The sequence below is a fragment of the Gadus morhua genome, chromosome 6 (assembly GCF_902167405.1).
Source record: "Gadus morhua chromosome 6, gadMor3.0, whole genome shotgun sequence".
Lineage (NCBI taxonomy): Eukaryota > Metazoa > Chordata > Actinopteri > Gadiformes > Gadidae > Gadus > Gadus morhua.
In genome coordinates this window covers 22033226-22048225 of record NC_044053.1, presented here as the reverse complement: position 1 = coordinate 22048225, position 15000 = coordinate 22033226, and the positions used below count along the sequence as shown (strand labels likewise).

General features: G+C 43.8%; 1 protein-coding gene across 2 annotated transcripts in view; it reads left to right on the top strand.

The window, feature by feature from the left end:
- Nucleotides 1-15000, top strand: part of citb (citron rho-interacting serine/threonine kinase b) — a 63242-nt gene that overhangs the window by 35534 nt on the left and 12708 nt on the right. For both annotated transcript variants that reach the window (XM_030358019.1, XM_030358018.1), the window contains exons 21-24: nt 5138-5260; nt 6208-6430; nt 13195-13356; nt 14620-14775. In XM_030358019.1, coding sequence (XP_030213879.1) covers nt 5138-5260; nt 6208-6430; nt 13195-13356; nt 14620-14775 — 664 coding nt within the window. The remainder of the gene's footprint in view (nt 1-5137; nt 5261-6207; nt 6431-13194; nt 13357-14619; nt 14776-15000) is intronic.

Here is a 15000-nt window from a genome sequence, read left to right as displayed (position 1 = left end):
CTGCTCTTAACTTTTTTGAAGCTAGATATATAGATAGGCCTACTACTAAACAGCTATTGTAATCCATTTAGAACGTTTTGAAACGTGAGCCAGCTAGGGTTTAATTGCATTTCATACAGGCTAATCTTTAGTGTTACTTTGTAATTTGACTATCGTGTAGAAATATTGACATAACGATGGCTCTATAGAGAGGAGCCCGACTATCCCCTGGGCAGGTATACACACTTCTTAACCCTGTTAACCCTAACCCTAAACATATTAGACAAGCAGGAATCCAACCTGATCTCACAGGAATCCGTGAGATGACCAAGGACGCCTAACTCAAAATCCGTGGAATCCTCACGGAAACACACCAATTTTCCGTGATATGGCCACGGATTTGCTCCAATACAAGTTAAGGACACTTATATTCCGTGGCACACACAGATCCCCGTCTCAACGTCGACCATGTGAGCTTAACTCAAAACCCGTGGTGGCCTCACGGAATCACTTAAATTGTCTGTGATATGCCAACGGAATTTGCTCAAATGCAAGTTAATGACACTCATATTCCGTGGCACACGCACACAGATCCCCGTTTCAACGACAGAGTCAACCTGGTCTCACAGGGATCCGTGAAATGACCATATATATATATATATATATATATATATATATATATGTATACTGTATATATATGAATGAAATTCATATTGACGTATGGCTCTATATCCCTATTCTCGCCCATGCACCACTCTTGAATTTAATAGACCTTTTTCGTTGCTTCGGCGAGGTCTGGTGGTCTCCGTGTACAATAGATAAATAAATAAATATTGATTTCTAACGAAATAAATAAATATCTATAAATATGTATGTGTATTTATATTTATATATATATATACACATACATTTATACATATATAGGCCTATATGTTTCTTTATTTTGTTGCTTCGAGGAGGTCTGGTGGTCTCCAAATATAATAAATAAATAAATAAATTATATATATATATATATATATATATATATATATATATATATATATATATATATATATATATACATACATATTTAGATATTTTTATTTATTTTTTATATACGGCGACCACCCGACCTCCGCGAAGCAACGAAAGTGGTCTATTCAATTCAAGATGGGTGGGCGAGAATAGAGACATAGTGCCATACCGTCAATATGAATTTCACGAATTTGAATTTCCGAGAGGATTGTCAATGGTCAGATACAGATCTCGTTATAACAATAATTTATATCGATTTAACGAGATAGGACATAATGATAACGCCAAGAAAATAAAGACTACATGGTTATAATAATTTAAATATAATTAACTTATAAAGCATATAACGAGACAGTTGTCTATGATCTAGTTGTGGGCCAACAGAGGCTGCTTTTTAACCGAATTCGGCCTATAACCTTATACATATAATAGTCTAACTCTAAATGTCAAATGTATGATATGCTGTAGGCCTACGTATAGTCTAGTTTTTTATATTATAAATATTTAAATATCGTCTGGTTATACCTGAACCACATTCCCCATAGAAAAAGTACATCGTGTTAGTTGGTGTTACAACCCTCTTCGTTGATTGGATTGGTGGAAGTGGATTTTCAATGGTCAGATACAGATCTTGTTATAACGATAATAGCAACATGGTGTACTTATAATATTATAACTAAATAATTGTATATTTACTTATATATGTATAATATATATTTTAATATTAAATTAGTTCAATATTAAACCAATGCATTTCAATCTGGAGATTATTTTCGATTTCAGAAGGGGGGGCTGGATTCATTAAAACAACAATCCTATGGTGGTTGCCATCAACCGCCCCCCTTCCACCCCCCCCCCCCCCCCCCCCCCCCGCCCCACCACCTCCCCCTTCCCACAGTTTTCGTATTATTATTTTAATTTCTGCAACATCCACCAATATAGCCTGCATTTAATACATGTTATAGTTCATGCTATACACACAATAATCTGAACAAACCCTTGAACATATTGATTCTAGATTCCTGTGATAGGAGTGGGACGCTTTGATGAGGAACATTAATGTACAGAATGTATGCACCGTTCACTTTGTAAACGACTCATGATTTCCAACATCTCTGCTCCAAACCACGTTATTGACGTTTAGGGCAGCAACTTATTTGCCATCAATTGTGTTGTTTTGGTCGTAAAATAGGGTCGGCTGGCTAGGAAATAGAAGGACACCTTGGAATATCTTTCCATTTTACGCAGTTTAAACTTCTAATTAATACGTTTTTTTTGTATTGAACTTGACTCGTTTTTTTCTTTAAATTGCTGTAAGGTGTTACATCACTCTGAGAGATGCACATGGACAGATTTTGTAGTGACAGAGCCTAGGCTTATAACCTATTAGTGAAAGCAAAACACCAAGCTCATTGATTTAACAAGGCAGGGTTATTTGAAACAATTAAATATGTTATCATGTGTGAGAGGTCATTCCTCCTACTGAGCATGCTTCCTGTTTATGTCTAGTGTACCCCTACTGTCCACAAGCACACATCCCCCTCCCCATATGGATATGGAGAATTGTTGCCACGTCCCGTTGGTGGTGGTGTCATATGTATGAAAGAGGGCATTCAAACATACTACAATGATAAATTAGGAGGCCGAAGCCCTAAAGGAAGGTATGCAATAGGTGACTGAGGCAAGGACATTAACAAGTAAGCTATAGACCTGGGATCTCTTTTAAATCAAAGAGGGTCTCAAAGGAGGCATACGATTATCAACTGGGGGGCTCCAGCCCTACAGGAAAGGTTCACACGGATTCATCAAATGCGCCCTTGAAACCAGCCGTTGCTAGAAATTAATCTAAATTAGTTGACAAGAGATATAATCTTGTAGATTAGACCTTCAACCAGGATGCATTTTGGGATTACTCTGTGAAAATTGTGGGTCTCTGGAAAAAAGCCAGCTCGAACCCTAACCCGAACCCAAAACCCCCTCCCTGCCTTCGGGGTCAGAGAGGGCCAAGTTCGCTGTGGGGGTCCCAGTTATAAAATAAGGTAGTCAAGTTTCAGGGCGGTAGGACCTTCCTATCTCAAAAACTGTCTTTCAACCAAATGCTGATCCACTGGGTCTTGCAGGCAACACTTCTGAGAGGTTTTGTCCAAAAAACAGGAAATGTGCTTGGCATCTCTAGCTATCTTGAAAAGGCGGGAAAGGGGCGTGACCTCCAACAGTAAGGTAAACGTGCATAAGACAGGTTCGTTTCTGGTCCCCATTTTTGGTGGGATGGAGCTGTAAATATATATGGTCATTTTACAGATCCCTGTGAGACCAGGTTGACTCGGTCGTTGAAACGGGGATCTGTGTGTGTTTGGCATGAAATATGAGTGTCAATGACTTGCATTGGAGCAAATTCGGTAGGCATATCACGGACAAATTAAGTGATTCCGTGAGGCCACCACAGACTTTGAGTTAAGCGCCCGTGGTCGACTTGGTCGTTGATACAGGGATCTGTGTGTGTGTGCCACGGAATATGAGTGTCACTTGCATTGGAGCAAATTCCGTTGGCATTTCACAGACAATTTAAGTGATCCCGTGAAGCCACAATGGATTTTGAGTTAAGCACCCGTGGTCGACTCAGTCGTTGAGACGGGGATCTGTGTGAGTGCCACGGAAAATGAGTGTATCTAACTTGCATTGGAGCAAAATCTGTGGCCATATCACGGAAATTGGCTTGTTTCCGTGAGGATTCCACGGATTTTGAGTTAAGGGTCCGTGGTAATTTCACGGAGTCCTGTGAGACAGGCTGCAGGAATCACACAAGTCTTTAGTTCCCTGCATCACATCGCTATTATTCAGAGCGGGAAAATCTGTTGAATATCCAATATCTTTCCCTGAAAAACAAGAACCATTTCAACCTCTCCATTAGCTTCTATCACTGCACTTTAGTTCTTACGGTAATGTTATGACATTACAACGACGTTCAATATGCTCATAAAGTATCTTTTTGTAGGATTGTTTGAACATGGATAACAGCACTGGGCTACCCCACATTACATTATCTACAGCTGTAAACTACCCTAAAAAACATTATCTACAGCGGTAAACGACCCCAAATAACATTATCTTCAACGGTAAACTACCCAACAGATAACATTATGTACAGCTGTAAACTACCCCACATAATATTATCTACAGATGTACTACTAAACATTATCTACAGCCGTAATATAACCTCAATGCAACTAAATGCATTAACTTGTCCGTGAGCATGATTTATGAGTCACATCAGATAGCTTTTCACCGGCAATGGTGGTGAAGGCCACAACTTCCCTAGGGCTTCTGTTATGTTTCGTTTGAGCCCCCGCTAGATGCAGTAATGCTATTATATTATATTATCCTATTATACCTTTCAAATTTAAATTAATATGCTTAAAGGTGCAAGTACCCCTGACAACCCTTAAGAGTTTAAAGGGTTGGAACTCTATGGGGTACTTGTTGCAATGTAACAACAGAAACACACACAAAAATAAAACCACAAACCACACACAAACTATACTGTACATTCATCACCCAAGTGGGTGCTACATATTGGTGGTGGTTAGTGAGGTCCCCCCTTCACTTTAGGCGTCTTTGAGTGTTATTAATTATTATTATTCTTCATGTTTAACCTCTGTTTTCCTTTTATTCCTAGTCTGTTTTACATAGTTTTGAATGATGACTATATGCTCTGTAAGGTGACCTTGGGTGTCTTGAAAGGCGCCTCTAAATTAAATGTATTATTATTATTATTATTATTATTCACAAACACATACGAAGCCTTCTCTTTTGCTGGAGTACCTTTTTGTGTTTTCTGTTGCGTGTGTGTGTGTCTCTCTCTCTCTCTCTCTCTCTCTCATCTTACTCTCTCTTTCTCATCTGTCCCTCTCTCTCTAATCTAACTCTCTAAATCTCTAAATCTCTCAATCTCTCTCTCTCTCTCTCTCTCTCTCTCTCTCCCTCTCCCCCGCTCCCTCTCTCTCTCTCTCTCTCTCTCTCTCTCTCTCTCTCTCTCTTTCTCTCTCTCTCTCTCTCTCTCTCCTCTGTATCTATAAGTGTGTGTGAGGTCACGGTGAAGGTTCATGGGGAGACGGTATTAACTGCCATAGTGATGTTCCCTTAGATCCACCTGCAGGCCGTGTTCTCCCATGAGAAGGTGAAGATGGAGGGCACCATCACGCAGCAGACCAAGCTCATCGACTTCCTGCAGTCCCGCGTGGACCACGGCGGCTCCAAGAAGAAGAAGGTCAGCATGGAGGGACAGGAGGTTAAATGTTAAAGGTTACAGGTTAAACAGGAAACCTGCAGTTTTGTGATGATTCGTCTCATCTGCTATGGTCGCTGTGTTAATCAGGGTAGGCTTGACAATACGTTTTTCACATCACTCTAATGAATAAATTAATAGGTTGTGGTTTTATTAATTTTTGATAGTGTTTCTAGATGGTTCTATGTAACAACAATTGACCTGTCGCTAAGCTCCGCCCTTAGAATGCAGATGAGCCAATGACAATCCAGCCATCGGCCGGACAACTCCATTGAAAACAACAGGGAGGAGGCATAATATAACAATTTAGTGGTGGATTTATGTTGTTTGTGAAAAAATGTAAACATGGTCAAACGATGTGCTTAGACTCGACTCGAGAGGCTAAAGAATGGGGTATATTTAATCAATTTTCAGGGCAAGAAAAAGTCTGTAATGTGGATCAGATTGTGTGGCAGGCCAGAATACCAACTGAATCTAAGCTTGTTACCTTCTGTATATAATTGAAGTTTTGAATATACCCCTCAATAGCGTAATGTAGTCCCTTTCGATTGAATTAGCGAGAGGTCAATTTATTTAATCGGTTCTCCAAAGAATGGTATTGAATGATATGAAAGTGGTAACAAATTGTATATTTCATATATATTTTGTTCATTGCATTGAGTGTGCATATGTATGTATGTGTGTGTGTGTGTATGTGTGTGTGCGTGTGTGTGTATGTGTGTGTGTGTGTGTGTATGGGCATGCGTGTGTGCGTGTGTGTGTGTGTGTGTGTGTGTCTGTGTCTATGGGTCTGTGTGCGTGCGCGCAAGTGTCTATGTGTGTGTCTGTGTGTGTGTGTGTGTGTGCATGTGCGTTTGTGTGTGTGTGTGCACGTGCGTTTGTGTGTGTGTGTGTGTGTGCATGTGCGTTTGTGTGTGCGTGTGTCTCAGGGTCTGTTTGGCGGGCGTCGTCGTGAGGACCTCCTGGCTGCCATGGCGGCCCAGTCCCAGTCCCAGGGGGGGGGGCCGGTGCCCAGCGGGCCCCCCGCCCAGCCAGTGCCCCTCCAGTACAGCGACATCAAGGTGGCCCTGGAGAAGGAGCGCTCGCGCTCCTCCGACCTGGAGGACGCCATGCAGAAGATGAGGGCGGAGCTACGCTCACTCAGGGAGGAAGGTGAGGCCGCCGGCCGCTGAGACCTCTGTACTGTAGCTATGGTAGTCTGTACCGTAGCTATGGTAGTCTGTACCGTAGCTATGGTAGTCTGTACCGTAGCTATGGTAGTCTGTACCGTAGCTATGGTAGTCTGTACCGTAGCTATGGTAGTCTGTACCGTAGCTATTGAGGTCTGTTCTGTAGCTATGTGGTCTGTACCATAGCTATTGAGGTCTGTACTATAGCTATGGTATTCTGTACCGTAGCTATTGAGGTCTGCACTTCTTCCAGAATACCGCAGCAACAGGTGCTCATTTTGTTGTCATTCTTGAGTTCTATCAACAAAGGAAGAAGATTACAGACATGTCCGCCCTTTTAGATTGGTAAAAGTGCCAGACTGATAGCTGACATATTGGTGCAGAAGTGAGTGTCACCAGATTAGAGGCCATTTGGATCATCATTTGTCAGAGGAATAATATGTAACATTTTAGCATTAAAAACGAAAAAAAATTAGACCTAGGTTATAATTCTGGTTGCGTTGTGTACTTTCTTCCCTACAATGATCACACCCAAAGAAATCTGTAGTTGTATTCAAGGTAACATCCCATTAAGATTGGTCTCATGTCAATGGCAACATATGCCCTTTAACCCCTAACTTTCAGTTGAAACACACAACATGGTAATCTAGTAGAAACCAATCCATTTATTTCAACAGCAAGCTAGCCTACCCTCTCTATTCAGATTCACTCCATTTATTTTAAAAAAAATCTTTCAGAGAGAACAATAACATTTGCGATCGTGTTACCCACATGGAAGAAAAGAGCCCGCCCCCACTCCACTCTGGCTGCGGGGATGTCAGCCCTGATTACTGTTCCGACGGGTGGACTTAACGGAGCAAAGTTGTGGGAATTTCGACTGATGAAAATACAATAACTTTGGCGTTCTTGTGTATGAAACGCATCGCCACGCATGAAGAGTAAGACTAGAGTTCTGAACCGCTTGATTCTTCATTATTCGTTCATTCCTTTAACTATGCAAGCCTTATTATAAAGGTTAATAGGGTTTCAACCTCCTCCAAATCTTCACGTGTTATTGATTCCTTAGCCGTTGTACTGTGAGCCGTTGCCTCCAGTTGCTGGTCAACATGCCTGCGCCAGACCATGTCAGGCCCTACACGCACGGTGTACGTCAGTGGTCCGGTCTGTGACAGAATCTCTCCCAGCTGCCATTTCTGGTTTTTACCTCTATAGTCTCTGGCAAGCACTTGGTGTCCCACACTGAAGGTTCTCAGTTGTTGACATGTTTGCGAATGTCTGGCTTTAGCAAATCCAAATGCAATCTCAGGTTCCTGCCCATGAACAGCATCGCTGGTGTCTGTCCCGTTGTAGCGTGTGCTGTGTTTCGATAAGCTAGTAGGAAGTTTGCCACTTTTTGTGGTAACAACGTTCCCTCCTTCCCACTTGCTTTCATCGACTGTTTGAAAGACTGTACAAAACGCTCCGCTAAGCCATTTGTTGCAGGATGTTGAGGAGCTGAGGTAATGTGCTTGACACAATTCTTCCTGATTCTGACTCACCAGTTGTTGAGGCAAACCCGTGTGTGAGAAGAGTGTTCGCAGCATGTCCACAGTTTGAGCAGATGTGGCCTCTTTCACTTTGAATACTTCGGGCCACTTTGAGTGGGCATCCACCACAATGAGGAACATCCGATCCATAAAGGGTCCTGCATGGTCAATGTGAATACGTTACCATGGAGTAGTGGGCCACTCCCATGAGTGGAGGGGTGCTGTCTGGGGCTGGCGCTGTATCTGCTGGCACCCACTGCAGGTCTTAGCGAGGCTTTCAATTTGGCTGTCTATGCCAGGCCGCCAGACGTAGCTTCTAGCAAGGCTTTTCATCTTTACTACACCGAGATGCCCTTCGTGCAGTGACTCCAGCACTCTGGAACGCAGCTTGGGGGGCACAATGACACGTGAGCCCCACATGACACAGCCTTGACACACTGATAGCTGGTCACGACGGGTGGAGTACTCAGGTAGCAGGGGGTAGCCATGAATTGGCCATCCATTCAACGTCAACTCATATACCTTGGATACTGAGGGATCTCTGTTGGTCTCCTTTTGTATCTGAGCTCTTGTGACAGGAAGTGACTCCAGTTGGGTCAAGTGGAACGCGTCAGCTGGATCAGTCATGTTCCCCACCGGGTGTGGCTCGTGTGGGAGGCGTGAGAGTCCATCCGCGTTTCCGTGCTGTTTTGTCCCTTTAAATTCAATGGTGTAGGTGTGAGCACCTAGAAACAGAGCCCATCGTTGTAAGCGTGCCGCTGCCATTGCTGGAACACACTTTTGAGGGGTTAAATATCGACACAAGGGGTTGATGGTCCGTGATCAATGTGAAATGCTTTCCGTATAGATATTGGTTCAACTTCTTCACCCCCCATACTAAACTCAAGCCTTCTCTGTCAATTTGGGCATAGTTGCATTCTGCAGCGTTTAGAGATCTTGACGCGAAAGCGATGGGCCGCTCCGTCCCATCAGGCATTCTGTGTGAGAGCACAGCGCCGATACCATACGGGGAAGCATCACAGGCAAGGCGCAGAGGGAGACTCTGATGTGATGAGCTGTTTAGCAGTCTTAAACGCTCGTTCACAGTCTTTGGACCACTTCCATTTCTTGCCCAATTGTAAGAAACCGTGTAGGGGGTGCAACACAGTGGAGAGGTTTGGCAGAAATGTGTGATAGTAATTGATGAGGCCCAAGAATGAGCGCATCTGGCTCACATTTTCCGCCTTTGGTGCTCTCAGAACAGCATCGATTTTGTCCTGAGATTTGTGGAGTCCATGTCTGTCAATGATGTGACCACAATACTCAATTGAGTCTTTGAAGACTCACATTTGTCCTTGTTGGCCCTCTATCCATTCTCCTCCAATCTCGACAGAACTCTTTGTAGGTTTGTCAAGTGTGTCTCATCATCAACTCCAGTGACAATGTTGTCATCCAGATAGCATTGGGTTCCCGATATCCCTTGGAGTACTTGGTCCATGGCCCGTTGCCATATCGCTGGGGCACTAGATATACCAAAGACCAATCTGTTGTATTGGCCTTTTGGGGTATTTATCGTCAGATACTGCCGTGAAGACCCCTCCATTTCCATCTGTGAATATGCCTGAGCAAGGTCTATCTTTGATAAACGCTCTCCACAATTTTGAGGGATCTGTACTTTACTTGAGTATTATTTTTTGGGAGTACTCATGACTTTACTTAAGTAAATTTGAGAGGCAAATATTGTACTCTTTACTCCGCTACATTTCTATCCATAACCGTGAGTACACGTTACTTATTCTAAAAAATAAAAAATAAAAGGAGAAAATAAAAAATCTCGGAAATCCTCAATTTGTTGTTTCCCTCTCAAACGTGATTGGATTGTGCAGGCGCCACTGATAAGGACAGAGAAGAATGTTGATTTGATTGAGGAAAAAACACATACAACTGTTAGCTGAATATTCTTTTCTGATATTACATATTTATGTAAGCTGAGCAATTGTTTTTATGTTCTTGAGTATACTGTTATACTGTATACTATTGGGCTATTGCCTTGTTGGCAAGTGAGAAATGTTAATTAAAGCAACATGGTAAAAAGATTCTCCAAGGTATTAACATTTGTCATAACTCCATGTAGGACGTTTCTATACATAAATGTAAGCACTGTGGCAGTAGTAATGCAATATTTAGAAAATGTACTCTTGTACTCTTGATACTCAAGTACTTTTAAAAACAAGTACTTCAGTACTTTTACTTAAGTAGACATCTGACTGTAGTACTTTTACTTGTACTTGAGTAAAATTTAGCAAGGGGTATCTGTACTTTTACTCAAGTAAGGAAGCTGTGTACTCTGTCCGCCTCTGACTGTGACCTTGAAGTCACCGCAGATGCGTACAGCACCAGTGTTCTTGACCATGGGCACAATTGGTGTTGCCCATTTACACGAGTCAACTTTGGAAAGAATACCTTGATCCTCCAAGTGCTGTAGTCCGCCTCCACCTTTGGGCGAATGGCGTAGGGCACAGGACGACCCTTGTGGAACTTCGGTGTTGCATTTTCCTTGAGAACAACCTGTGCTTTCAGGTGTTTCAGTGTTCCTATTCCGGGTGCACTCACACTAGGCCATCTGGCCGTGGCCGTTTTCACACCTAACATCAGTACATCAGTTTCACTGACCTGATGTACATTTCTGTCCCTCTTTCCTATTTTCCGTTGGTATGATTTATTATCACTTTGCTTCGACCTGCACATTTTCTGTATGTGTCCAGGTTTGTTGCACTGTCTACAGTCTTTATCTTTGAACCAGCATTTAGTTGGGTCATGTGAATTTTTCCCACACCGAATACATGACTGTGTTCTGTCCTTCGGTTTAGTGTGAAATTTATTCACAGAGCATTCTCCCATATTTTTCGTTTGCAATTGAATTGCGTCTTTTGCAACAGTTTCCATTGAAACGGCGATGTCATATGCCGTATCCAGTCTTAGATCTCTCTTCGTCAATAGTCTTTTCTGTGTACTCTCATTGTCCAATCCGCATACGAGCCTGTCTCTGAGTGCATCCAAAAGTCCCGCCCCGAATTCACAATGTTCAGCCAATCTGCGCAGCTCCGCCATTTATTCAGCTATAGACTCCATCTTTAACTGATCTCTCTTATGGAATCGGAAATGTTCGGCTATGACTAGTGGCTTCGGATTCAATTGGCATTTTAGCAAATCCACATTCTGTTGGAACGTTTTCTCAGATGGCTTATCCGGTATTGTGAGGTTATGTAGCAAATTGTATGTCTTAGCTCCCATCAGACTCAAAAGCACAGCAACCTTCTTCTCGTCCTCCACGTCATTTGCCACACAGTAATGTTCAAGTCTTTCCACATAAGCAGACCAATCTTCTAAAGTACTGTCAAAACCATCCATCCGTCCAATATTCATTTTCACTTGTTTCACTGTGAAACTTTTATCCGGTCACTTCTTCCGTAGGATATGAATGAATACTTTATTCCGGACTCGAAGTTCCATTTACAAGACAAGAATACAAATTACATGACAATACAAATACGATGTCACACACACAGATACTCTGTACCGTTTCCATTAACGCAGCCACCATGCGGGTGGGTAAACAACGCGGTTCTGACGGCCATCAAAGACACATTCGACCTGTTTTATGGAGCATTGCACCGCGGGGATACAACACGATTCTCGTTGCCAATTGTTGTGTACTAACTTCATTAATACAACGTAATAAGGATGTCTAAACCAGGAGTTGTAGTCAACATAGTTTTTACTGGATCTACATAACTGAGAACATAAATCACTGCGCACACAAAGAGCAGGAAACGCATACAACAAAAGGTAGTGCCTTCATTATGTGGGTATACCACATACATAACAAATAGGGGGAACATTGAACGTCAAACAACATTCTTCATTGCTGATCATGGTGATTGTCGCCGTCCATCTGAAACCACCCAGACATGGTGGCCGTTTGACAGAACCGAGGTCTACTGGGTTGTGTAAACAGACAACAACGGACAGGTGGGGGGTTAAAAACAAACTATTGAATAAAGTAGGTTTTGTTTAAGATGCCGAGGGCAAAGGGAAGGTAAAAATCCAACTGAAGGTCTTCCCGGACCGGGGTAGGTTTACTTGTGAGGGCTTCAGGGGTGCACTGGTGGCTGGGAACTAATGATGTGAAGTTCTGATATTTTTTCAGATTCAGACCTTTGGATCTCAATCCTTCAAATGAACAGATCTTTGAGTTGGATTGTTCATTTGCGAATGCGGAAATTGGAGAACAAAAGAACGAGGTGAAGCATCCAATCACAGATATAGATCGTACGTACCGGACGATACAAGTAATGCGCATTGGCAAATCCAAGAACGAATCCACAAAATGAGCGATCCACCCCCAGATACCAATCGTACGTACCGGATCGAACAAAAGATTCTTTCAAAAAGAAAAATTATTAAAAATAATAATAATCGCCCATCACTACTTGGTAGATGACAAGGGGAAAAGGGGTGAGACACGGCAGGAAGCAGAGACAATATGTTGCCTTTCTACAGTGTCCCTCTTCAAAGTATTTCTTTGAACTGCTTACCGTTATGTAGCCACCATCCTTGCCCGAGGGGGAAGGCACAGCCTGCCTTTGTAGCTAGCAAACTGGCTGGTGGCCGCATGGCCGGCAGGGGCTCACCATGGCCAATCAGGCAGCAGGTGCACCGGGTAATAGGGATTGTCAATAACCTCTCTCAGCGTGTGTCTTTGAGGAAAAGGCTGTTTTCCTTGGTTGCTATCCCCTTTTTCCCTGTGGAGTGTCTTGGGGCAGCGATTCCCTCCACAATACATGAAATGTCTCTGAAACGAATCCATCAGATATGACCGTAGGCTATGATATAAAACGAATAGGCTATGATGTGTGTGTTTGTGTTGTGTCGAGAAAATCTGTTAAAAACACCTTCAAGCAGCCCGCTTGTCATGGAAATGAAAATCAAAGTGTGAAAAAACCGCCACAAAACATTATTGTTTGGCTTCTCTATGATTATTGCAATAATAATTAAAAAAAAACCATTAAGCAACCTTATCGTCGAGCTCGCAACAAACATGTGAGTGTTTCCCTCACAGCAAAAAACGATGGATGAGTGTGTATAACACAGACCGCTCACCACAGGGCGTGTCACTAACGCCCAACATGACGAGCTCAAGGCCCACTGACCAATCAGACACCGCCTCCCCCCTGCGCAGCGCTGCAGTACAAGGCCCTGGAGCACGGCGGCCCAGCGGCCCCGCCCTCCTCCCGCCACATGGTGATGTCCTCCATGGTGAAGTCCCCTGAGCACCAGCCGGGCCCGAGCAGCATGGCCCCCGCCAGCTCCGCCCGCCGCAAGGAGACGGCCACGCCTGAGGGTGAGGGGCGTGACAGGGTGGGGGGGGGGCACACACACACACACACACACACACACACACACACACACACACACACACACACACACACACACACACACACACACACACACACACATGCACACACAATTGAGAAAATGCCCTCCCAGCCGCGGGTCGGCTGTAAGACTCTCACCATCTCTCTCTCTCACTCACTCTCACCTCTCTCTCTTTCGCGCGACTTTCAGAAAGAAGGAAGGTCACGTTTGAAAGTAAGTCTAAGTCCGAACCGCTGGTGCTTTGGTCCGCTACTCGTCCACCTATCCTCTCTTATGCACCTCATCTGTTGCCGTTTTTGAAAAAGAAAGGCCGGATTTTAAAAGCTCTGCACTCAAATGCAACAGCAGACACAATGCCAGAGACGGCTGTGGTCCAGTGCAGCGCCTTGTTTTCAGTGCAGACTTAAGAAATCTGAAGCGGGGGCTTTGTTTTCTTAACTACCAGTTTACTATGAACGCCAACTCTCCAAACCTCAGCAAAAACCACACACCTTCAACCCCCCCATCACACACTAACATCTGTGTGTATGTGCCAAACTCTTACTACTCTTTATACCGACCAAATGGTTGCATGAGTCATGCCTTAAAACGTAGCATCCAGTCGAAACTCTTCACCTTAAGTGGTTTATATTTGGAAAAGTGAGATCAAAAAGTTTCATGGTGTGAAAGTAATTTCAAGGTGGACCGATAGGAATCTCACCGAGTTGCTTTGCTACAGTAAAGTCTGAAATGTTCCTACTAGCTAAAATTACCCTTATCCCATTTTCAAACCGATTCGTGCAGAAGCAAGAGCTTTACGTTTCTCGGTAACACAGTACTAATTATTGGTATCTAATGCTAACATTATTAATATTTCATAATGTTCCTTCACCCAGGCATTCATAGCTTGAGTGCCTTTGACTGGATAGTACCTTTTATGTGCCGCAGCAGCAACATTCTTTATTTCTTTATTTACGACGATATGTTTTTGCTTTTGCCTCTTCCTGATCATCTGAATCGATCCTCCTTTTTATGAGCCTGAATTCATAACTGATCCTCCATTTGTCGTCGACAATCTCCGGAATGAAATCCCTTCGAGGTGTACCCGTTTCTGACCCGTTTCCGGAGCGCATCCAAATGACCCGTCACTCGTTCCTCCCTGACCTCTGACCTCTGACCCCCCCCCCCCCCTCCGCTCCGCTCCCCCCCCCCCCCCCCCTTCCCCCAATCCTACCCCGCATCTATTCAGAGTACAGCCGTCGCATGAAGGACAGCCAGCGCGAGCGGGACCGGGGCCACCACGCCACGCCCCACCACTTCTCCGTGGGGCTCAACATGCGGGCCGCCAAGTGCACAGTGTGCCTGGACACTGTGCACTTTGGCCGCCAGGCCGCCACCTGCCTGGGTGAGCTTTGTCTTCTGATTGGTGGACGTCACACATTGTCTGTATGTGCGATGCCTCTGTGTGTGTGAGACTCCATATCCACCACATGTCGTTAGCCTCATAGCATAATTGCCTCAGTCATATCTTAACCAAATTGTGATATTTAACCAAACTATACCCTCCTGAAAGCTGGTGATTCACTGTGCCTGATTGGCTGTGTCCTAGGCTAATCAGAGTGCATTCCAT